The sequence below is a fragment of the Artemia sp. Qi Xiang Cuo genome, chromosome 2 (genome assembly GCF_049724085.1).
Source record: "Artemia sp. Qi Xiang Cuo chromosome 2, ASM4972408v1, whole genome shotgun sequence".
NCBI classification, from domain to species: Eukaryota; Metazoa; Arthropoda; class Branchiopoda; order Anostraca; family Artemiidae; genus Artemia; species Artemia sp. Qi Xiang Cuo.
The window spans coordinates 74,671,812-74,698,367 of NC_142795.1; the positions used below are offsets into that span (position 1 = coordinate 74,671,812).

At 36.2% G+C, this 26,556-nt stretch overlaps 1 protein-coding gene across 1 annotated transcript in view; it reads right to left on the reverse strand.

The window, feature by feature from the left end:
• The window catches only part of LOC148955610 (uncharacterized), a 104,112-nt gene that overhangs the window by 64,708 nt on the left and 12,848 nt on the right, over positions 1 to 26,556 (reverse strand). The window contains exon 3 of the mRNA XM_089107799.1: positions 24,851 to 25,093. Within this exon, the coding sequence (XP_088963925.1) occupies positions 24,851 to 25,093 (243 nt within the window). The remainder of the gene's footprint in view (positions 1 to 24,850; positions 25,094 to 26,556) is intronic.

Below are 26,556 nucleotides of genomic sequence, written 5' to 3' on the forward strand. Positions count from 1 at the left end.
ATTTGAATTTTTCAGCTAAATAAAAATTATATTCTTTTATTTAAAAAGCATAGGGGTTTTGAACCCTACTCATATTAATTTCTGTTCGTTTTGAGTTTGACTCTGTTTTTAATTTTTATTTCTGTTCGTTATGGGTTTTATTTATTTATTGATATGGATTTGTGGTAGTTTTAGGCTTGGTAAATTATTTGATTCTATTTTTGTTCATTTTTAGTTTAATGGAGTTCTTTACTTTTTTTTGAAAAATTTGTTTTGGGAAAATATTTTTTTTTAATTAATCATAGGCAGCGCAATAGCGCTGCCTAAGTAAAGAACGATATTCGCACAAAGTATTATTTTAGGTTTTTCTTTTAGACCAGGACACTTTGTATCGAAATAATTGTCGTGGAAACTTCAAAAAGGGCTCATTCGATTGGAAATTAGAAAGGGCTTGTACCCTTTTTAATAGTTTAAAGTTAATTTTGAAATAGTTAATTTCCCATTTCCTAAAAGTAACATACATTCGAATATAACATATTCATCGTATTTTTCCCAACTTTTTAGATATGCAAGTATTTTTACCAATTACGTCGATTTTAAAAGTAGTTGTCAAATACTTAGCAATAAGCTAATCGTAAGAGGTTTTTCCGCCAATAGACTTGCTTGGCAATTTAAAAAGCTTTGTTTTTAATATAATCAACTTTTAAATAAGTATAATAAAAATTATCAAGATATTTTAAAGGATATTTTGAGGTAACCTATTGGACGAATACTTTTTTCTCTTCCCTGTATAATTTTGGAGTTTAGGGTTTGTTGCGACACATGCAGGTAAAGAATAACGTAGGATATTTGGAAATTAATTCGTAGAAATTGAGCGAAAGTGAAGAGGTTTTGGTTGACTGTTAGTGTTATGCAAATAAGGGGAGTTATACTGGCTGAAGGATATTCTTTCAGAGTTGGGATGTGTTTAGTTTGATTTAGTGCTAGGTGAATGTTGGTTAAGAAAGCTTGGAAAAAATTTTTCTTGGGTATATTTTAATATTTTGGGTATTTTGTTTTTGTTCATAGGCATTCCACGGGTGTCACTACATAGGGGTATGCCATATTCTATGGCATGGCGCGCTCATTTTGCCTGGGTAATGAAATTTAAGCACCGAAACCTAAATATGCAATGAGTTTTCATCTGAGGAAACCTGATATGTGGTGATTACTTGGGAATATTAAAATGTTGTAGATTTAAGGTGCTATGACTTGGTTTTAGGACAATGACTTATACTTATTAGTGCTGATTTTGCTCTATTTTGGACTTTATTTTCGGATTATCGGGTTGGATATACTGTTTAGTCCCTGGTGATTGGATGGATCAATAAGGTCTGGACCTTGTTCAAGTGTTCATTTATCTCAGTTACTAAATTAGGAAAACATTTTTTTTTTGTTTATTACCAAGTAATTTACCTGTAATACATTATAGAAAATTCAAAAAGGAAACATTCAATTGGAAATTGAAAGGGCTAGTGCCATTTTTAACAGTGGAAAGTGATGGGAAAAGTTCTGGGAATTCTATCATTCTTTGAGCATTTTTTCGTGGACGGCAATTAATTCCCCTCTCACTCCCACCATTTTCCCAATCACATCCAATCAAAATTTTCAGATAACCATTTTGTTCAACGTAGCTGAAAGTTCTAGAAATTGTGTCGGTGAGGATAGGTGATTGGATGGATCAATAAGGTCTAGACCTCGTTCAAGTGTTCATTTATCTCAGTTACTAAATTAGGAAAACATTTTTTTTTACCAAGTAATTTACCTGTAATACATTATAGAAACTTTTAAACGGAAACATTCAATTGGAAATTGAAAGGGCTAGTGCCATTTTTAACAGTCGAAAGTGATGGGAAAAGCTATGGGACTTCTATAATTCTTTTGAGCATTTTTTCATGGACGGCAATTAATTCCGCTCTCACGCCCACCATTTCTCCAATCACATCCAATCAAAATTTTCAGATAGCCATTTTGTTCAACGTAGCTGACAGTTCTAGAAATTGTGTGGGTGAGGATGACAGCCCCCCCCCCCCCCAAAAAAAAATCTGGGCAAGGGTTGTTAGTAATGCCCTGTGGGGATGTAAGGTTTTTATAGAATGCTTTGTCGTATAAACTTAAAAAAGGGCTCATTGATTGGAAGATCGAAAGGGTTAGTGCCCTTTTTAATAGTCGAAAGTGATAGGAGGATAACTAGCCCCCCTCTCAACCCCATCCTTTCCCCAAAGTAGTACGGCAATGCACAGTCCGGAACGTCATTGCGTAATATGCCTTGCCAAGGTCAGTCACCTATTACAATGAACGATACTTACCTTACCAGACGGGTTTTCTGAGGTAACACCCATTTCTTGGAGGTCAGTCGGTTAGAGAGAGTGGCGGTCACATTTACTTGTTTGGCTGTATGATTTAGACAAATTATGTAAGTTTCATTATATCTCTCATTAGTTGGATATTTGAATTAAGTGAGAAAATACTTGAGTTTACAGGTTATTAGTGGAGAAAAAAAATAATAGTTGAATTTACATTTTAAGAGATTAACGATGGAACTGACAGTAGCAGCAGCAACGATATACGAGTACCCAATGTAGCTGTGGAAATAACCACTGGCTGTAGACTATGCCTTGAATGGGAAATTATATATGCGAGATATGTGATATCATTAAGCAAGTTTAAGCAGGAGGACCAACTATGTTTTGATAGAAAAGTGAATATTCTCCATATAGATAAACTTCGGTCAGCATTAGATGTCCTATCGAAATATATTGATGAGAACAAAAGGTATCAGCGAATATTATTATTATTTTTTTAATTTTGTTCAATAAAAATGTTTCTAAATCAATGATATTTTTCTTTCTTTCTATAGTAGACTAGCGTATATTTTCTAGAGTACAAAAAGAAATTCTGATTAGTCTGAAGTTGGTTCTGAGAGAGTTAAGACTCTAAAAAAAATGGATTGATTCGAAAAAGAATAAATCATGGTTAATGCAGTTTATATGTAAAAACGTTTGATTTTAGATGTTGATTTTCTAGAGTTTTATGCTCAAAGAACGAAGTTTTCTAGAGTGCTGCTTGTTGATATAATGAAAACTGATTCTTCATCATTAGATTATTGTATGAAGCTTCTACATCGTGGTACAAATGCATTTACACAATTTATTGATATATTGATCACGACACGGCAAAATGATATTGTGGATATGCTTTTAAACATTAGTTATGAAATTTAGGACTATTTTCATGAGAAAGATGGTGCTCAAGGAGATTTACTCCTCTCTCTCTCTCTCAGACAATTTTGTTGTTGCTAGCTCAGTTTCATTGTGGTAGTGAGAGTGTCAACACATGACAAAATGTTCCTTACATGTCCGTTATGTATGCACTAACTGGGCAGCTGGTCATCATCATGTGAGAATTACACAATGATTGAGGAGTATGATGAAAAGTGTAGATTCTTCAAACCGTGTAAAATGCATAGAGGATATGCTGTACAAATTAAAGGTTGTAATTCCTGTCTTGAAGAGGTGTGTGACTCTCATCCTAGAGGCCACCTATGCTCCAATTGTCATTATGATAAATGTAATCAGTGGGAGAGTACATATCCCGGTATGATTGGAAAGAATCCTAACCGTGATTTTAGTTTATTGCTACGAGATTGGTATCGTCGTGGTTTTAGATTGTTCTGAGAGGAGGAACCGGGTCAACGATTCAACTGCTGGAACAACAAAAGAATATGGTTTCTACGTCATCATTGTGAAGACAGTTGTTGTTATGATTATAAGCCCAGTGATTTTTTTTTGTCTGTGACAGAATGTGGTTCAGTACTTGCGAGCATAATTCGTGAAATTTCTTCAAATATAACGATTCAAACAGGCTAATTACATAGAATTCATTAAAATAGCGTCTTTTACCCTATAAAGAGATATTACACGAGCTCAGTCACACTCTACTGTAGAAAATGTGACCCTGACATTTCGGTACATACGGATCAGTACACTTTGAATTAAGATAATCTACCTGCACTAGTTGTTGTCGACAAATACCTAGTAGTGGATGAAATCTAAAGAGTAGAAAAATCGTTTTATCATGTATATAATTTTTTTTATTAATAAACAATTTCACATACATCTTTAGAACATTTTATTCTTACGGCACTAAAATAAATATTAAATCAACTTGTAAGTATATTCTCCACTAGAAAGTCATTCAATTGAGGTAGGTCAACGTAGCTGTCGAGAACTGCTTGTAGGTGTAGCCACGACATCTGAACATAAAAAAGAGTAGTGCATGAAAACCACATGTCTTAGTTGCTAAATCCTGTACACTTCTTTGATTTTGATCAATGGTTTCCCCCTGCTTTCAATAAAGCTACTTATGTATGGAGCGTAGAATTTATACGATAGGCAAAAAGGATCAAAAAATTAAATATCCTTCGCTCTTTGAAAGATGCATAGCCAATGACCGGTCTTCAAAGTCGATGGACTGCTATTAACAATGATTAGGGTGTTGTTAACACTTGGAATTTTTTCAATGAAGTCCGAAGGTATGCAATAGGACTTGTACCGGGACATGTATGGATCCATACTAAATACGTTGATGATTTGGTTTCTGTTCATGGTGCTAGGTTTAGTAGACCAATGCCGTCAGGGGTGACATCCCAATAAGTTTCAATTTGACTCAGTGATATTAACGTGATACTCTCGGTCAGAGCATTGGCAAATGTACACTCTAAACGTACATTCCCTGTTCGTACTATGGTCATATCCTGTGTGCCAGACAAATCCAAACCAATAACCCCATGATTTTTTGAAAACATTGAATTGGTTATTCCATTTTCAAATAGTTGAGAATCATGATCTAGAGATTGCATGGTCAACTCGTACAGAGTTCTATAGGATTTGTTGTCAAATGATAGAGTGTACAGTGGAATACCAGTCACTTTGCACACAAGGCAAGATAGACTGAAAAAATGAAAATCGTGGGGGGATTTAGTCCAGGATCCAACGGCACTCCCACTCTTCACGAAGCCCAAAGCCAATGTTTAAGAGATTTCTCCATTGATGTATGATTAATCGCAATAGCTATGAGAGCCAGTGACAATGTGACGTTGATTGGTGATCGTATGGGGAACGAGAAGTTTAATGTTGTTGCCATTGGCTCTTAGCTTTTCCACTGCCAATGCATTAGAGCTCATAACCTGTTGTTTTCGGACGTGGAGAATTGCCGATGTGATAATAACATTTGCATCGGGTGCTGCAGGAAGTGTTTTTCTCAAAATTAAATTTGATGGGGCCATATGTAACTTTATGTCAATCTTAACATTGGGGGGTAGCCATTGGGATATATTGAATATCTCATGATTTAATTTTCCAACTAAATGTTACTCCTGGGTCACTGCAGTAGTCAACTCACCGTCAGTATCAACACCTGGCCGATATTCATAGCCTAATGATTTTCCTCTCAACTCCTTGTAAGCCTTTGGTGTCATCATCATAAATTGTATGTAGCTTGCATAGTTTGATAAATTATTGCTAGTGCTCACCAATGTTCCATTAATAAATAGATTAATTGGTTTAAATAGGTTGTGTAGAATACAGTTTTCATAGGAGAGACCATCGCCTGCATTTGGAGTTGTATTATCTGACTTTTTCTTCACCACAATATTTAAATCAATAAATATTGATGACAAGTCAATAAAATAGTCTTCATTGGAAAATATTTGGACGTTAATATTGTCCGAGTGGAGTTTTTGGGGGTGAAATTGTTCATAGTAACCATACTTGAAACTGACATCAACATTTTCTACATTGAATAGATTCAATGAGGAATTGATTGATAGATATGATTCCTTGTGGGGGAGATAAGTCATCTTAAGAGAAGAAATCCTTCTTTGATCTAACAATCTTTTTCTTTTTCTTCTTCTTCTGCTTATTGGTGTTCCTTGTTTTAGTCCTCAAAGTATTTGTTGATGTCCATTGCTTCCTACCTGGGTGGAGACTGATGAGTGAATGACGCGAACGCATCCTTTTCAATCCCTCCCCATTTTGTCGAGATTTTAGTTGCTCACCAACGGCTCTTGCTGAAGATCTAATATTTTCCTTAGCACTCTCCTTGAAATTCTTGCCCAACCCCCAGTCCTTTAGTGTGGAGGCAGCAAAATTTGATGCAGCAGGTACAAGATATTTTCTGGCAAGGGGTAGTGCAGAACGAAATAGCCTAGCAAACCAGCTACCAAGACCATAGCCAGACATTGTAGTACGCCCCTTGTAGTAGTCCAATCCATTGCCTATTTGACGTGGACACAAAGCACAAACATAACAATCGATATCGGGACAGACAAATGGAATTCTCGTATCGTTCATTTTAGGTGATTGTGCTGTCGTTGACCCTGGGTCGAAAATGACATGTAATCACTGCCAAGCCTTTTGTTATTGCTAGAAGTTCACCCAATTCACTTCTTAGTGTTAACTGACAGAGTTCCAAATACGAAGTATTTACAAGAACATACTGAAGATGCTTTATATTATAGTGATGAACAAGTTCATGAGTTGTTTTTCGTTCAAGAACACGTAGGAGGGGGACATTTGAATTACCGACTCTCGATGTTTCCACAAAGGATGCATAGAGAAATATGCAAGAGTCCGAGGCAAAACCAGGTGGATAATCAGCAAAAATAACTTGATTCATCCCGTAAATGGTGTCAGCATTTTTCCCACTGATCATATTCTGTTTAAAGCCAAGAACATATGTCAGATTATCATTGAGAATAATTATTTCAGTGTCTAGAGGTGAGGTAATGTAAATCCTATCATGTTCCAATTAATAATTAAAATGGAATATACCATTCCGACGATATGAGATTGTTCTATTGATTGCATGACACAAATCCCTCATATTATCATATTCAATATATTTCAATATGACATGTGGATAGTCACTAGATTTAAGTTCTTCAACCCACTCATAGTCGACATAGTTCACCCCTTTCATAGTCCAATCGAATGGTATAAATTTTATATCATACACACGATCCTTTCTCAGGATGACATAGGTATTTTTGAGAATACAGTCGACAAGAGCCACTTCATATGCACCGTCAAATTTGATGGCAGGGGAGAGTTTTGTCCAAAAATCACTTGTCGTATTCAACTCATTGTAGAGAGGATCGGAAACATTGGACATGAAAGTCACATAGAAATCATTGGGCATTGTCAATATTTTCAACACCGATCCAAGAATCAAAATCAGAGTTGTATCCTAGCCACCGAACAAGTAACTGTTTCTTACCTCTGCGAGTACGTGTCTTTAATGTCTTTTAAATTTGATATATTTCACTAGCATTTTTGGCTTTTTGTAGTTCATAGTCATATAAACAACCGTGAATCTCTCCATCTTTGTTATCAAGCAGTTGATAAGTTATGTGCTTATTGTCTATGATTTTTGACACTTTAAAAAGTTCTGTGGACCACAAATAATTTCCTTTTTCGAAAACATTAGTTGTTCTATTAATTAGAACAGTATCACCAACCTTGAATTTATTTTTCTTCTTCTTGACAGCCGACTATTCATTTGAATACTGCTTAATACAGGTGTCAATTGTATCATGATCAGAATTATGAACTTCCGTTGGCGTAGAGTTGGACAATGATCGATGAGCTCTTTGATTATAAATCAACATGATTTTATCTAGATCATGAATAAAATTCGATGTATTTTTAAATGTAAAACATCTTGGTGTTGGAGTTCGTATAGTTTTGAACAATCGTCTGACCCTTTCGGTCTCTAGCGAAATGGGGCTATGTTAGAGATGTATCCTATATTTTTCTGGTACTTTTGATACCTGGGGGTTGACTCAGTTACTACCGCGTCTCATTGGAATTTTTTTATTTGTGCTCCGGTGAAGACAGACTTCTATGGCCTGAGTAACTTCAGCTCCACTCTTTGATCGCAATGGAAATATATATGAATAACAACTAAAAACACTGATTGCAAGTAGAACGTACTTGTACGGTGTATTGTGACGTCTTTGAAGCTCATATAGAGTCAGTAGATCTGCTTGCATTATATGCAATGGGTAAAAGGCTTTAGTTTTTCGATATTGATTGGCACGAAGTCTATGATTTCTATGCAGAGTGTAACTTGATTCATTTTGTAGATAGTCTTGTACACTTTTAGTGTGAACACCAGTGACTTTGGAAAGAGTGGTGGGGGAACTTAAACTCCCCGCATCACCAATATTTTCATAAACATCTTTCATAACTTCAACCACTTTCAACGTAAATACTTTGTATAATGTCTGCTACCCTTGTGTGTACTGGCCGTTGGTGGTGGTGATGATGATGGTGACGTTGACTTGTTGCGTTTTGGTTTTTGTTCAGCTCTCAGTGTTGTGCTGGTATGTTCTGAAATTGTTTTAAATTCTTCTTCAAGTTAATTTTTTAATTATGTCAATGTTCTTGTTGTTCAAGTTCAAGTTCAATCATTTTATTATTAACATATACATGTATATAATTGACATAGGCCCATGGGGAGACAAGCTCGAAAAACTAGGCCTAGACAAAGATACAATAAAAAATTTTACGCTACAATACAAAGATAATTACGACGGCAAAGATACAATAATACAACAATAATATGAAAGTAGCAGCTAGCCCAGGATCCAAATATAAATATAAATATATATATAAAAAAAGAGAGATCAATATTATTAAATATAAATTCATGCTAAAAGATAGCCGAGAGGCCCACATTCACATAGAACAAAAATCCAAACAAATAACTTAATCATATTAGAAAGACACTTAATTAAATATAATCCTGAACTAAATGAAATTTAAGATTCCTTTTTATTAAATGGATAGAAGATTGTTGATGATGACGATGATGCATGTTCATTTAATTTTTTTAGAATTTGTCTATTGGCAATAAGACTTTTGGGGAAGTTTAATGTATTTATAAAGTTGTATAGATGAGTGTCAAATGATAATAGTCATTTACGATTTGTAGCCATATCATAGATTAAATCAATTAGATTATGTCTATTGTCCTGAATTATAATCCCTGTCCCATTGCTCTCAACTTGAATGTGATCTTGACCACTTTCCAAGAGATAGGCTAGGAGTCGTTTAATTTGTTAACGATATTAGTTGGGCAGTAGATTTACAATTTTCGATAAAATTGAATCCAAATCCTCCTTCTTTAACTGTGTTCCAGCAGCAGCAGCATCCTGAGGCGATGGTTCTTTTTTGGGATCAGCAGCAGCAGCAGCAGCAGTGGGCTTCGACCGATAGGACTTGTGTTTGTCCACTCGGCGAAGTGCGTCTTGAACTAAAAGCAGTTTTTTATCATCCTCGATATTTTCATTGTCAGGGAATTTACTCAGATTGTTCTCAAAGTGTTCGACGGGTGAGAGAGCGAGTTCTATTGGAGTCAATTTATAGGGTTTTGCCATTCTCTCTCTTTAGAGAAAACTGTTTAGAAGTCCTGCAATTATTGGCAGTAAAAGTGTGAAAAAACTACCGCCCACCTGAAGAAGTCGTTTCCTTCTGAAATTCTTTCCTTTTTCTTAGAGGCCCATGTACGTACAATGGAACGATGGTGCTTTGCCTGTTGCTTAACTACTTCCGGCACTTGAACATTACCCTCGGTCAAATTTAAACAAAGTTCGGATATTAGATTAATGAAATCGTTGTAAATACCGTCTTTGAGTATTGCTTTCCTGAGCGGAGGTTTTGAAGTGCTTAGAACTGAAAACAAATGTCTATTTTCATGTAGTTTCTTCAGTGTCATCATAGCAACTAATAGGTCTTTTTAGTGTTCACAGGGAGATATACTGTAATTTCATTGTCAAAAATATCTGTGACTACACGCAGATCCTCGGGTGTATTTTGATTAAGATCCAATAGGATGTAGCCGTAGGGTTTATTAGTTGCCTGATTGTATGCTGAGAGCAGAAATTTGGGGGCTCCTGGATAGATTTGTTTATTGAGAGTTATTAGCGAGCTAGAATCACGAAAAACTCTGTAGATGATATAGTTGATGCAGTTCAATGCAAGTGTTCGCATACATTTGCTCTGATGAAAGAGATTGTGTAGAACCAGAGTAACGGAAATCTGTTCATGATGAGAGCAAACGAAGAACAATTGTAGCATTTCCTGGGACCATTGTTCAATAGATTCAGCCAGATCGTCAATGATCAACCATGAGTTTTGTTCAATAATGTTGAAAACATCAAGTCCCTGTATGAATTGTATCTGCACCAACCCCGTCGTGGCAGCAATTGCATTTATTTTATCATATGACTCCTACCAAATACTATAACAATAGTAGATTTTTTTCGGCTTTTCCACAAACATTTTATGGCAATTTTTAATTATTTTAGTTAAGAGTGTTGTTTTGCACGACATTGACGGCCCACACAGAAACGATCTGAATGGTGTTTTAAATTGATACACGTTCCCTTCAACAGTTCACCTGGACAACTAACTGTAGAGCTGTCTAATGAATAAATAATGTCCCTACTACTACTACTCCGTTCAATAATAATAATTAGAAGAAGAAGAAGAATAATATTTTATTTTATTAAATACATAAAAAAGGTAACAATACTTTTAAAAAAAAAATACAACATTGAAAAAGGCACATTAAACATGAATAAAAAAAAATACACTTTTTTTTTAATTTATTTACAATTAAAAAATAAAACATTTACATAACCACTAGAAAAAAAAACACTTAAATAAATACACTTTTTTTTTATTTATAAAAAAAGTACAACATTTATTGGATTAATGTGCACACTTGTGAAATAACATGATACACTTCTATTTAATAAATTTTAAATTTTTGGGTCCCCCCCTCCCCCCGGGGGCGGGCCCGGCGGGGGCCGGGGGCCGGGACGCCCCGGGGGCCAGGGGCCCACGGCGGGGGGCCCGGGCCGGGGCTGACATTAAATACTGGAAATTGAACTGCCTTGCACACACACAAACACATTCTAAATTGATTGTTTGTGAGAAAAAAAAAGAATTAAAAAAAAAAAAATTACCCAAAAAACCCTCCAACCCAATTTATACTTTTTTTTAGGGGGGGAATTTAAGTTAATTTTTCTAGACAGAGTTGTTTTATTTAATATGTACAATAAAAAAGAGATGAAATTAAATAAATACCGTGTGTTAGTAACGTAACACCATCCTCAATTACATAGACTTTGTCTGATATGGTAGACAGGGTGTCTTTGTCGACTCTAACTTTGTAGTTTTTAAATTGTAAATAGCGAATAGCCATGACTTTCGCCCTTGGCACTAAACTACGTTCCACACATGTTCTATACACACTCATGTCGAAATTATTTTTTACAAAGTGTGTAGGTACCCCCTTGCAAACTTGTTTGATATCCTTGCCGTGCGTTTCCACACAGTATACCTTCGGTCCAGGAAACACACCACTGGATATCAAATCACTACCCGTTTTAGATTTTAGCATTAACAATTGATTTGGGGCCTGGCGTTTCACTAGCTCTGGGTAAAGGGATTCATCCCATTTATTGTAGTCCATTCTTAAGCTAATGTAATCGCCATTCTGCAAATCATTCAATAGATTTTCAGTTTTGACTTTTAACAGGAGTGAATCAGTGTCCCCGTAATACACTTGAACTTGTCCCTCAATCGGCCACTGTACCTTGCATAAATTATAATAAAATGACAACATGAGTTTCTTGGATATTTCAGTTATTTAACTTCCGCCTGCAATATTTTTATTTAATACAATGTTTCTTTTCTTGCGATGTAGGAGCACCATATTAGAGTCTATGATTGTGAACGATGTGAAGTTTGGATCCGCAATGATTCGAGCACAATCTTTGGGGTTGGTTACAATGTCACATCGACTTCTGTGTCGTACGCTCTTGCACATTTTACCGAGAGCTGAGTTCAAAATGAGTTTAAAGACTTCTTTTTCAACCTTTATTTTCGCTTGTGAATGCTTACTGACAAAGGCGTCAATAAACGTTTTCATTTAAGGCTTTTGATCAAATTGGAGGGCTCTATGAATCTTTGTGATCTTGAAACCATTGTCCACCATCCATTTCAATAGCACGTGATGAACAACGATATTCTGTTTCGGGTTGAGATCGGCAATTAGTTTTTGTTTTGAAGGTACCCAGTGCATACTCCCGTCCTCTACTAAGGATAAATTGTAGGGGCTCAGAGAGTCCCTACCCACCTGTCTATTTATGCACGGAAAAACAAAGTCTTTTACCGCGTCATGGAGTTCAATGGGTATTTCACCGTCAATTTCAAAAAACCATCCCTATGCCCCATTCTCCTCAACACTGGCAATGTCGGGAAATTCGAAGCACACGGATTGTTAAGCCATTTATAATTGCCACACGGCAAACAGTAGTGAGACATTGCCGATGGGTAAAGTGAATTCATATCCAAAAAAACTGCGTCCGACTTTTCATCGGTGTGCTGTCTACTCGGATCAGTTTTCATGATACGATCCCCGTGAAAAACATACCCACCCCTCTTTGATCTCTCTACAAACAGATGCTGATCCACATCGGCGATCAGACCTATCTCTTCTTTGCTGATTTTAAGTATCAAGTCCATCACCAAATGGGGAGTGGAAAAATAATAACCTAAATCCAACCCAAATTCCCCATAGATTTTATCCGTATTTTTGCACACAATATCCAGAAGAGTGAGTACGTCACTGGCCAAGTAAAGTTTACAGTAATCCCACCCATTTTTACATCCGCCCTTTGCCCAAACCCTCTTAGCAAATTCGTAGTCGCTAGTGGTGCACTCACTCTCCGTAAGATAATTGTAAAAAGCTTCAATGGGCGGTAGTGACACCTCATCTAACCTCGAGCCAGAGTTGTAATAATCATATGGATATATACCCTTACACGTTAATAAATCATACGTTTCATCATCGGGGAAGCGCTGTTTGAGGAGGGGGAAGCTATTAAAATTGTCACTTTTCTGCACCTGAATCAATTGACTTAGAGATTTGGGGAAGAAGCTGAAAGAGTCTAAAAGACGGATTTTATTCAGGCACGTGTTACCCTTGTCAACTGTTTTCCACATGAATTCTAGCAGCAGTAGCTTCTCCGATGATTTGGGTATGATATTATATGAAAAAGAGCCATCTATCCATGCGTCATCTACAACTCCACCCTTGGCAATGCGGGCCAACGCTGGAAGAACAAATTTTAAGTCGTAATTGGAATTGTGTATAAAAACAGGTACGAAATATTGTTGTCTAACGTTTAAATTGCATGACTGGTGTGCTACCCCTCTAAAGTTACTCACTCCCGTTGTAAGTTCCTACCACAAATAATCAGGATCGATCATTGTATTCCACCCCCCAGTTCCAAAACCCTCATCAAATTCCCCTTTTCAAAATCAGCACATTTTACGATTTTTAACAGTCACTATGTCGTAAGGTCATATGAGTGGAAGCTAGTTTGTGTAGCGAAGGGATAAAATATCACCGTTCACTCTTAAGACTAGACAGACCATTTACGAGCGCATGTAGTCTTCACCGTCACTAAACATCTCCACTACATCCAGCACTTCCATGGTCTTATTGCAATCTTGCTGCGCGTGAGCGTAAGAGACCCCTATGGCTTCATGTATTTTAACATGATTTGAATTTGACGGATCGCACACGTCTGTCAGCTTAGCCTCGCAGTCCAAAGCGATCTTATTGCTCTGTAGGAGCGTGTTTTGAAAATTTTTAAAACGTAAGATCGCTCTATCTCTGCTTACCGTCTCCACAGCCTGGTATCCATGACGTTTACAGTGTTTCATGTGATGTTTTAACTTTAAATCAGAGCGAAATCTCGAGAGGCATGTTGGACAGTAATAGCATACACCCCGTCGATGTTTACCCTCACTTAGAACCCTACTAGTATCCATAATCGGATTGAAATGACCAATTGAATCGGAGTCTGTGGGTGGGGTGTATAGAAGCCACACCCAATTTTCTACTGATCCAATTGAAGGAGCCCGCACTGGAAATAATACACTCTTCTTATCGGAACGCTGACCCTCTTCAAATTCCGGTTCATACTGTAACACCGTGACACCAATCTTTAAATGTGCATTAGCCCGATCAAAAATATCTATTCCTTTTAGTGTCACGGGAAATCGACCATTTAAACAATTAAAATCTACTTTTGGGACCTTTGAACCCTCCCTACCATTAACTGCCATTTTATCCAACTTTTTCTTAGATGGAGCTATTTGAAGTGGTCTGTATGCTGAAATTAAAAATGCATACTTGAAACACTGCAGCCTCGTATCAAAATATATTTGTTGTATCCCCTTATACCCCTCTAAATTTGAATGATATTTTAATCCAATATTTCCCGCTCCACCTCTTACAATAAAATTATTTTTAAACCTAAATATATTAACAGTTAGACAGTCTATACACAACGCAACAGACCTACGCCCCCCCTCGGTGCGCTTCTCCCACGTACTTTGACTCAGCATGGCCCAATTTAGAAAAAACTCCCCAACCTTTGATAAATTCGGACGAATTGCCAACATCTCTATGTGCAAGTATTTCGAATAAATCTCACCTACATTTTCATTTAAAAAAAATGTTTTTAGTGCCATTTATGCTTTTAAACTAACCCCAACCCCACACCCTCATAGTGGTTGGTCAAAAAGTGCTCGACGATGATAACGATTTGGTTACAGAATTGCGAGAGATTGTTTTATGATACACAGTGATTCTAGAGAATTGACGAGTTCAATGACAACGTTATTTCACAACACCGTGTGATGCACGGCAAAACAGGAGAGAAAAAAATCCGGACAGTAGGGTTAAAGTTCTGTATTATTACTTATTCAAAATAGATAATTAACCTTTTTATTGGCGGGAAATAGAGACGCTTTACTAACACCACCACTTACAGTCTGTTCAGTCACTGTTGATGGATGTTGCTCGAAGTAGTCCCCTCTTATTTATTCAAAGGTGTCCAGGGACTACTGGGCAATCCAGCTTGTATTGTCCTGTGATGGAATTTCATTATGTGGACCCGGTTCAGATGCACTAGTAGCATCACCTAAATGTTCACGCATAAAGCTATCTGTCAACTCCGGATCCTCAAGCATGTCAATATCACAGCTTAAGTCATCTAGGCTAGCCATTTCCCCAAAAACATCATTAAGGAACCCCCTATGCCACTCCATATCCTCTAGAACTAGTGTAGGTTGATCGCTGAACTCCGTTGGTGGTGACAGAATTGGTCCTGTAAATACACTTGGTTCATCAGTCAACGGTGTCGGTGGTGGTGCTATATCTTTAATCTGTAGAAAAAAAAAGTTTTATTTTTTATGTAAAATAACCACTATTCTTATAAAGTTAATAACCTGTGTCAATTTCTCATAGTCAATGTCCCACCACCACCACCACCTGAAAAATTAAAAGAAGAAGAAAAAAAATTTATATTTCAATATGTCTTTCATTATAATAACTGAACATGTTAAAAAATATATATTGTTTTAGTCAGGAAAATTTAGTCTTATTCTTAGAGGGTAAGTTAGAACAAGAGAATGATAAAAAAAAAACTAATGGTTTTATTCCAAAAATTTTTAGAATAAAAATGCAAAATATGGGTCCAATTCTAGTGCTTGACCCTCCTCAATATAACTCTCAATGAAATTTGACTATCGTTCAACTGACGCGCTATGCTGTATGAACACTTGCTCCTCAGCTTCGGATAATGGACACGAATCCCATACGTCGGCGGTTGGTGATATAACTCTCTCAACAATCCGAATTTTCCTCTTTCTTTTGGCAACGGTTTTGTTTGAAGTTATGGACATAGTTGACCTGGGCTAAATAAATGATTGTAAGAGAGAAGAACTTTTTTTTACTCCATCCATATCAACAAATAAAGTGCAATTAAAATGTTGGATGGTCCTTTTTAGAGCTCCCCCCTGGGAGGACCGTTGGGAACCAGGAGCTCCCCTTGAGGTAAGAGGATCGAAGCCCTTTCGAATTGGGATAGCGGATTTCACAACAATGTTCAAATAGAACACCCTCAAATTCTTTCTCTAAAACACCTAAGTGTTTCAATGAAATGAGTTTTCTTCAAATAATATTTCTTGACAACGCTGTGAAGACATAATTGGAGATTATTAAAAACCTTCTTCCTATGTGTTAATATATCTTATCGGAAATACAAGTTCTGTTACAAGAACCCCAATTAAAATTCAAATTATATCTATCGATCGGATTAAAATTCAGATGTAACGATGGGAGATTTGATAAGCACCGGATGTGCGCAAAAGCTTACTGCAAAACATGGGCCAGTTTATGAATGATTGTCAACTGTGAAATAGCGAATTGTATGTTTTCATATAGTTAGTTTGTTTAAAGGAATATTGGATTATTGCATTACAAAACGTCTAGGCTAGAAGCGAGAAGTTACATGGTAAGGTTTTTTATAAATGTATGATGAGCTATTTCAGTGTTATAAGCATTCCATTACATATTACTAATTTGGTTAATGAAAGAAAAAGAAATAGAACTATTTTATAATAGTTTAGAAACAAATTTAAGTTTTACTCATCAAAAGTTATGTGCCTGAGAAAATTTACCTTATATTTGAAAATAGGGAAAGAAAAAATTATACATATACTGAAAAATTCTGACTGGGCTTCTCCATCTGAACTCCTTGACAAAACATGAAGGGGGTCAAGCTCACGATCTTCAGTATGCTGAGCTAAGGCATTATGAGAAGCAGTCCATTCTCTTTTCAACTTCCTTCTAGCGTGCGCGGAGCTTAAAATGTGGTTATATGACTCTGGCACTATAGGTTGGATGGTTGCGGTGTGAACCAGCTAATGTATACCTAGACCATAATCTTTTATATTTTCGGTCCTTTCGTATTGCATTATTACAGACTCACTAAGTCTCGCTTTCTTTTAAGATTGGTTTCTTATGAAATTGGAATATTACTTGAAAAAAAGCCAAAATTTAGCATGAAAAAAAAAACTCCCCTTTTTACATTTTTTTGTATAAATGATAAATAGGTCAAGTTTTGCCCTCCTCCTCCTCTTGTTTTTTGCTCATTAAGGTGCTCCTATTATTAATTTCATACTGCTAAATAAAAACGAACATAAATTATAATGTATGTGAGGGGATTCTCTCCCAAGTCAATACCTCGCTCTTTACGCTACAATTTTTTTTTTTTAGTGCTTTCAAAAGAGCTATCTATTCTAAATCTAAATAGCTTGTCTGATTCAGGGGGGTTTTGAATAAAAATTTTTTTTTTTAAAATTTTAAATTAAAGAGTGTGGTTTCGAATAAGGGGATAACCCTCCCCCTAATACAATTATAACAATATCCGTAATAGAAAAAAAAACAATAAAAAAACACTTGACACGGTTCAACAATAATCCAAAATCTTAAAAACGGAATTTTTATGTCAATAAATTTATAAAGAGAATGGTCTTTTAATTCTGATTCTAAATATATATAAATTTTATTAAGTTTAGTATTACTCATCAAAGGCTACGAGCCTGAGAAAAATTTACCCGATTCTTTTGTTGTTTTTTTTTAAAGAGGGGGAAACACCCCCTACAAGTGAATGAATTTTAATGAAAATCACACCGTCAGATTCAGCGTATCAGAAAACTCTATTACATAGGTTTCAAGCTCTTATCTGCAAAAATCTGCAACTTTGTATTTTTTGCCAGAAGAAAAATACACGAATATAGAAGTTAGTTACGTACGTTAATTTGTAAAGAGATCCATTTAGCAAAAGAAAATTAAAATTTTTATACAAATAAAAGCTACATTAGCTAAAAAAACGATCAGGAATTAAGTAAAAAAAAAATATTTTTTATAAACTGAAAGTAAGGAGCGACATTAAAACTTAAACGAACAGAAATTATTACCGTTATGAAAGGGACTGCCCCCCTCCTCAACGCCTCGCTCTTTACGCTAAAGTTTGACCCTGTCTCAAAACTTTATTTTTTAAACAATAAAAAACTTTAGCGTAAAGAGCGAATCCTTATGATGATGATTTCAAATATATCAGTTTCATCAAGTTTAGCTATACCGGTCAAAAGTTACGCGCCTGAGAAAAATTTGCCTTGTTTTTTAAAAAGGGGGAAAACACCCTCTAAAACTCATAGAACTTTAATGAAAATCACATCATCAGAGAACCCTACTATAGAAGTTAAAAGCTCCTATTTGGAGGCTCATTCGAACGGAAATTAAAAGTTATAATGTCCTTTTTAAGTAAGCCAAAAAAAAAAAAATGGAGGGCAACTAGGCCCCCTCCCACGCTAATTCCCAAAGTCATCCGCCGTGACATCGGAATTAGACAAACCCCGTTTATAGCAAGAGCCAGTGAAATTTAACCCCCCCCCCAAAAAAAAAAACAACTCTCACACTCTTTGTAACACGCAAGCTTTTCATTCAAACCAGAAAAATACATCATGTTAGGAAAAAGCTTGTTTTCCAAATGATAAAAAAATTTTTTTCAAAACAATTAAAACTTGTAAACATACCTTTGGAGGAGAGATTTTATTTACATAATATAAAAAAGCGTGCTTTGACGTTTCTATCGAATATATTCGTCATATTCTTAAGATTTTGTATTGTTGGAGGGGAGGGGGGCTAAGTCCCTCTGAAATTTGAATTTACTAGTAAAACGTTTTTCTTTAATTTTTTTTTTTGGGAAATAAAAGAATGAAAAGTGTACTCACATTGAAAATTGACAAATCCATTCTTTTCAAAAGTTAAAAATATATGGTGTACTATAAACAATGTCTTAAAACATAATGAAAATTGGGATGCAGTGTACGGACATTATATCGGGTTTTTTTTTTTAATTGAGTACATTATAGCTTGGCAAGTTTTTTAAAAAACCGACTAATCAAGTTATTATATTGGATTAACCACCAAGTTTCTCTAATCGATTGACACACAAAAATAAGTATCACAATAGATAACATGTCTGCCAAGCCATATAGGGTTCATTGTAATAGGTCACTGGCCCCTGGTAAGGCATATTACGCAATCACGTTCCGGACTGTGCATTGCCTTACTACTCCCCAAACACATCCAGTAGAAATTTTGAGATAGCTATATCGTTCAACGTAGTTGAAAAATCTGGAAATTATACCTATGAGGATAATACTCCTCCAAAGCCCTTAGGGCAAGGGTTGTAAATTATGCCCTGGGGATATACAAGATTCTTATAGAAAGTGTTGTCGTAGAAACTTCAAAAAGGACTCATTCGATTCGAAATTGAAAAGGCTAGTGCCCTTTTTAATAGTCAAAAGTGATTGGAGGGTAACTAACCCCACTCTTACGCCCACCCTTTCCCCAAACACATCCAATCAAAATTTTGAGATAACCATTTTGTTCAACGTAGTTTAAAGGTCAAAAACTTATGTCTTTGAGGATGACAGTCCCCCCACATCCCTCAGGGAAAGGGTTGTAATTTAAACACTGGGGGCATATAAGGTTTTTATAGAAAGTATTGTTGGAAAATCTTCAAAAAGGGCTCATTCAATTGCAAATTGAAAAGGCTATTAAAAAAGATTTAAGGGAAATTGGAACTTCCTGGGAGTGTGTAAAGAGGCAGACTTTGAATAGATTGGGATGGAGGAGGAGCTTAAGTGGCTGTGTTGGCCTCAGGGTGCTTGGCATTGCGGTGAGTTGTTAGTAGAAGTAGTAGTAGTAGTATTAGTAGTAGTAGTAGTATTAGTAGTAGTTATTCTTGTAGTAGTAGTAGCAGTAGTAATAGTAGTAGTAGTAATAGTGGTAGTAGTAGTAGTGGTAGTAGTAATAGTTGATCCTAAAATTTTGCTGATCTTCCAGTTTGATAAAACAGGAGACACTTATCTTTTGATTTAGTATAACATGACCATCAATGTTGTTCAAAGTTTCACCTTTATTTCGTTAGCCTTTTTCGATAAACCCAAAATCAAATATTTTCCCCTTTCTTAATGATAAATTCTACATGTAAATAAATGGTAAATTATATAATTTACTATTGTTACCCTGGGGCTATAGAATAGTGACATCCCTGGAGGAACAGCTATTAGAACTTTAGACTAGTTTGAACAAAATTACAATTCCAAAATTTAGATCTGTGTTGAGCAGAGGAGGGACCTAAAAAGGGAACGAAACAGAAGGGGATGGTCACCCTCCAATCCCTATTCTATATTTCCACAACATACCTCAACATAGAGGAGGTTTGTTTTTAATTTGATCCCTCGGTGCTCTGAATAAGAGAAATAGAACTTTCAATTTTAAATTGAATGAGCTTCCTCTAAAGTTTCTGCAACAACCTATTCCATACAAACCTTATATGTTAACAAGAGGAAACTTTCATAACTATCAAAGGATGCTGGAGGTTTTGTTAACCCCAGAGGTACAGTTATTTTCCATTTGAACCTTATGAAAAAAATGGCTTTTTCAAAACTTTGATCATATATGTTTGAAGATTTGGGTTCTAAGGGGAGGATGGTCGCTTCCTGATCACTTTTTACACTTAGAAAGGGAACCAGAATTTCTTATTTCCAATCAGATGAGCCTCTTCTATAGTTTTTACGATCACCCCTTCTGTAAAAGCCTTATATATTAACAATGAAGAGCGTACATAATCTAAAGCCCTAGCCCTGGGGGCTAAGGGGGGTATCTAACCTGGAAGCAGAGTCATTTGGCATTCGAAACGGCTACCGCAAAAATTTGATCGGAAGCATCAGGAAAAAAAAAACGCATGGGGGCTGGCACTTTTGACCCTTGACTCTTTGGACTCCGAGTACTTTTGCATCTTAAAAAGAGACCTAGAACTTTTGGTTTCAACTTCAATGAGCCTCGTCCGAAGCTATTATTATCAACACCTTTAATAAAACTGTAGGCTATATGTTAACAAAAGGCTATTGTCCCGATCAATTGCAAACCTTATTGAAATTCCATTGCTTAAGGCCCTTGCCTTGAGAGCTGAGGGCAACCCCGGAGGCATACGTAATTGTCTTTTGGATTAACTTCAACAAAACGGCTATCTTAAAATTTTGATTGGATGTATTTAGAAAAAATGGCTTGTGTGGGAAAGGGGGCTGGTTGCCCTTTGAGGTGACTTTCGACTCTTAAAAAGGCACCAGACCCTCTGTTTTTCAATTAAATGAGCCACTCAGAAGTTTAAACGACAGCCCCTTCCATAAGAACCTAATATCTTAAGAATGAACAACTTGCATAGCTTAGAACTACTGCTTCAGGGAATGAGCGGGGAGGGGCTGCAGAACCCAGGAGTATGGTAATTTGACCTTCTGACTTTTTTCAAAATTTTTATCAGGAGCGTTTGGCGGAAAGGAGGTTTGAAGGGCTGGTTAACCCCCCCCCCCTTCCCCCAATATCACTTTTGACTTTTAAAAAGAGCACTAAGAGCTTCCAATTTTCAAGTGAAAGAGCCTCCTCTAAAGTTTATACGACTACTTCTTCCATACGACGTGCTTCTAAAAAAAGTAATAAAATATTGAAGACTTATAGGTAATGCTCTTCACTATAGGTAATGCTGTAACACTGCCTCTGATGGTAACCAAATAAATGAAGCTATACACTCCATTGATCTTTTCGTTATCTAACATCATCTCTTTACCTTTTAATATTCCTAGTCTAAGTGACTTGGTCTTTTTAATATTAATTTTCAAACCTGTTCTTGTACCCTGAACTCTGAACAAGTTTAAGCGACCATGCCGTTTGACTCTGTGCTCTCAATTAATCTTTGTTATGGTCGTTAGAACTAAGTCTTTCAAAATGATGCGTATAGACTGGGATGAAATGTAACCTGCTTAACTCTTTGAATCAATTATAAACCAGCTACTAGCCTCATTTTCCACCTTAGCCGCAAAAATATAGATAAGGTTAATTACTTCAATTTACTATCTGACATTCCAGACAAATATTGGACCAAAGGAAAGAAGTAAGTAACAAATGGGTCTGATGATTCAGACACTGCTTAAATATTAAAATTTGTATGAAAAAAACTAATAAAAGAAGTTCAATATAAGAAAAACTAAAAGTTAAATCTTGGTCTACTCATACTCTCCTCTTTGCAAAACAAATCTGTTCCTCTCTTAAGATTTTATCTACAGCAGTTAGGGCTAGAACTAGGAATACGTGAAAGGTGAAGAGGTGATACTGGATAGCAAGAAGTTTGAGCAAGTGGATAGCTTCACTTACTTAGTTACCCATGGTGTTTTTTGGCATTTAAAAGTTTTTGAAAGAAAATGAAGTTAAGTCAGCGCACCAAGATTAAAAAATTGGAAGATAAAACGATGACAGCGGCCAAGTATGGTTGGGAAGCCCAGGTCCTCCAAATAACGGAAGAAGGTTTGCTAGATGGTTTTCAGGAAAATTGCCTGCGGATCGCATTGGGTATAAAACTGGTTGTGTATATCTAAAAAAAAATACGCTGCCAGAAAAATATAAGTCAGTCCTTCTTTCTAACCCTGGAATGAGAATAAGGCTGAATTAGCTAGGAGAAGTTCTATGGAGGAAGGATGACAGATTTCCCAAAATTTTCCTTGTTGGGTTAGCCTTCAAAGACCAAATTAGAAGCAGATTACCCCCCCAATGGGACGGGAGGCTGTCATAAAGAAAGATTCAAGGGAAATTCAGAATTAGTAGAAGAAAGATTTTATTCAGAATTAGTAGAAGTTGCAAATTGGTGCAGTCACTAGTAGTCGTTGTCTCAAGTATTTGCAGGCTGTTGAATATACAAATGTAGTAGTAGCAGTATCTTTAAGGGATTTTATGACAGTAGAACTGGCAGTTATAGTACTAGCAGTAGCAATTTCAGCAGTATTAATAGTAGCAGTAGGGATAATGGTCGTAGTATTTTTAGCTACTGAAGTAGTTTCACTTGTGTTTGCACTGGCAAGTATTCGGAGTCACAAAGAGTCGCAGTCACTAGTAGTTGGAGTTCCAGTAGCAGTCAAATATTATTTCAGTCACAGTTAATGATAGTCACAAGTATGTATAGTCACTAATAGTCAAAACCCTAGTCGCAACTTATCGCACCCGCAAAGGTTTGCCACTGCCAAATGTCACAGTCACAGTTACAAGTTGTCACAGTAGCAGTAATGGTACTAGCAGTAGTAGTTGTGGTAGGAGTGGTAGTGACTGCAAACAGAGTGGTCATAATAGTAGAAGTGGTGCTATTAGTAGTTGCAGTGATTGCAGTTGCAAGCAAGAGCAGTCACATTTATTCGTAGTTAAAAATAGTTACTGCCACAGTAACAATCACAATCACGCACAGTCACAAGTAGTCGTTGTTAGAAGTAGTTGCAGTTACAAGTAGTCACAGTCATACATTTTTGAAGTCAATACTGGTTTTAGCAACATTTTTAGTCACAGCAGTCGTAGTCGTAGCAGTAGTTTTAGTATTAGTGGCTGTAGTGGCCGACATCAAAGTAGTGGTTATCTTAGTAGCAATATTAGTATTCGCTGTAGTAGCAGTAGTAGTTGTAAGTTCATATCGTCATTTGGTCGCTTCAAGAGCATCTTCAAAATGGCCTAAGACTTTTCACATGATACCCAAGGCCATCCATTAGATAATACTCCGAATACAACTAGTTTCTTCAGGGTTACGGGATCGAACACGATTCTCTCCTCCCCCCTCCACAATACTATAATTATATATGATTTATACATAGTGATGTCCTAAGGACAAGGGGAGATTTTTTTTTTAATCCCCATATTCTTATTTACTGGACATTTTAGCTATTTTGCAAAGAAATGGTTATCTCAAATTTTGGTCAGGTTCCTTTGAGGGAGATACAAGTTAAATGGAGGGGGACTGCTCCCCTTAAATGACTTTCAATTCTTAAAAAAATACCCGAGCATTTAATATCCGATCGAATGAGCCAGTCTGAATTTTCGAAGTATATAAAATAATACATAGAAGTATTATTACCGCTCATTAGTTAGGCATTGCTGTAGCACTGTCTATTGGATGGAGCAAGTGATTATCTCATATGTTGGGCATAAGCTTTCGAATTCTTCAGAACTAACTGTACCAGCCTGTTTGAAAGTATTCCGTGACAGAGGGAGAGCATCAGAGTATCGGTTCTCCTGTGTTGAGACACGACCGGGGTGTTACAGATTATGGATATTTACTTATAATAAGAAGTAAAAATCGGGAAGTTTTTAGTCATTGTATAAAGCATGGGTTACCTTCCCTGGTGTCCTTCAATGTTTGATTGTCTAATTGACTGTAAATAGCTCCTTACAGCCCATTGTACGTAGCACCAGGATTCTAACCCACTTAAAGACATTACGAATGTTGTAACATTTCATGAAGTAAAATTTGGGGTTTCCATCGAGCAAAGTTTTTCCAACTTTAACTTAATGTTAACCGTACTTTAGACAGTTGCTGTGCTTAATTTTAATGTACATTAGAATTTAGTTCATTTTTTTAGAATTAGACGAGGTTGACACGTATAAGGATAATGTAAATGGGGCTCCATGGAAAAGCTGTTGCGCTAAATAGTATTGAATCTTGTTTCAATTTTTTAGTGAAACTGTATTTTAACCTGATTAAGTTTTTTGTAACACTCAAAGAATTAATTTGGATTGTTTATCACAAGGAATTTGATAAAGACTAATATCATTCGGAGCAAAAGTTATTCTTTTAGAATTTAGATAATAGAATTTCTAAAATCTAGAAGGATGAGCATCCTTGTTTTATCTCTGCAGGGATAGGTGCATGAAAGCTGGAGTAGGAGAACTTTTTTAAATTCACAAAAAAACTGGGTCAAATCAAGGTACTCAATGGGCAACGCAGAATAAAACTTACTCCTTTATCTGTCTGATTCTCTTGAAAGTTCTTACAGGGAAAACTTCAGCGATTTTTTTCAAAGACGGAGCTGTTTTTTCTATAAGATCATCTGATATATTTAAAGGCTTCATGGCTTGTTTTTTTGCATTGTCCATGGGCTCCTTTATTGAAATTTCCGGGTGTAATAGTAGATGCTCCGATACTTGACGAACAACTTGGGCGTATGGATTACGTATATCAACGCTTCTCTGCAGTTCTCTCCTGTTTAACATAAAATAAACTGATAAATTATTTACATACAGAATAAACACATTCAAACAGAATAAATTATTTACAATGATGACTATCATGTGTATATAGTAGAGGTTTAAGTCTGTTATAGAATGGACTAAACGGATTATAAAGGTAGACCTATATAGTTTTATTGAGTATTTTTTACAACTTTTTTTCGCCTACGTCCTTTTATTGCAAACTTTTTCGTTAAGGCGAAAATTTTTTTAGAGAGCTTGAAAAGTAGGCCTACCCAATTTTTTTTTTTCAGATCACTTTGAAACTTACAAATACAGATGTATGTGCCATTTACGTTCTGTGTACGGGAAAATTGGCTTGAGAGTGAAAGTCCCCAAAAATGGCCCCCAAAAAACTCATTTTTTTCTTATTACCACAAAGTTTATACGCTAAGGTCTTTGAACCTTGGGAACCGTAATAAAAAAGAAACAATTGAAAACCAAATTTGCCTTGTCCTAAAACTGTAGCTCAGCACATTCTGGGCAGCTTAAAACTTAAAACCGTAAGCTTCAGAGTCTCTTTGATACATTTTAGACACCAGTCGACACGTGAAAAAAATAATTTCATGGCGAAAAAATTTGATTTTGTAAGTGGCATAAAACTTATATCCTTAAATATTTGGACCATGGACCAATCCCTAAAACAAAAATAAAATTTGTTCCATCTCAAAAGATCCTGTAAAACCGTAAAAATCTTAAAAATAGGGTACTCTCGACAAATATGTGGTTTAAATTACCTTACCTTAGACCTTAGTTCCTTCGGTGCCATTAGTGTCTTATAGGGTGGCGACAAAGCCTCTCCACTAGTCCTGGAGCGATGCTGCAGCGGTGACATCTTCCCATTCAAGTACTAACGAAGTCTCAGCAATCCTCATATCTCGGTCGAAAGTTTGCCGCAAAGTGTTCTTTGGTCGACCCCATCTTCTTCTGTCACCTGAGTTGTAGGCTCTCCAAGGAAGGCGGCCTTCTTACATGTGGACTGCATGTCCTAAATATGTCCACCTCTTCTTCCTTAGAACAGCATTAGTGAGGGGCTGACCGGTTCTATTTCGAACTTCAGAATTACTTACTCTCTGTTGCAAGCTTGTATCTAAAATTATCCTTAGGTATATGTTTTCGAATGCAAGAATTCTCTTTTCAAGCTGTTGATTCATTTTACAGCACTCACTAGCATAGAAGAGTATGGAGAGCCCATTGCTATTGAAGAGATGTAACTTCAGTCGTAAACAATATTTGTTACAATGAAAGTATTCCATCTGACGATAATTGTGAGACATAGAGATGCTGTATATAAGGTTTTAAGAGAAGAACAGTGAGCTTTTAGGAAAAGATGAGGATGTATCAACAAAATTTTTCCTCATAATTTGATAATTGATAACCGCTTGAGTAATAAAACACCACTAGTCCTCAGTTTTATAGATTGTGAGTAAGCGTGAA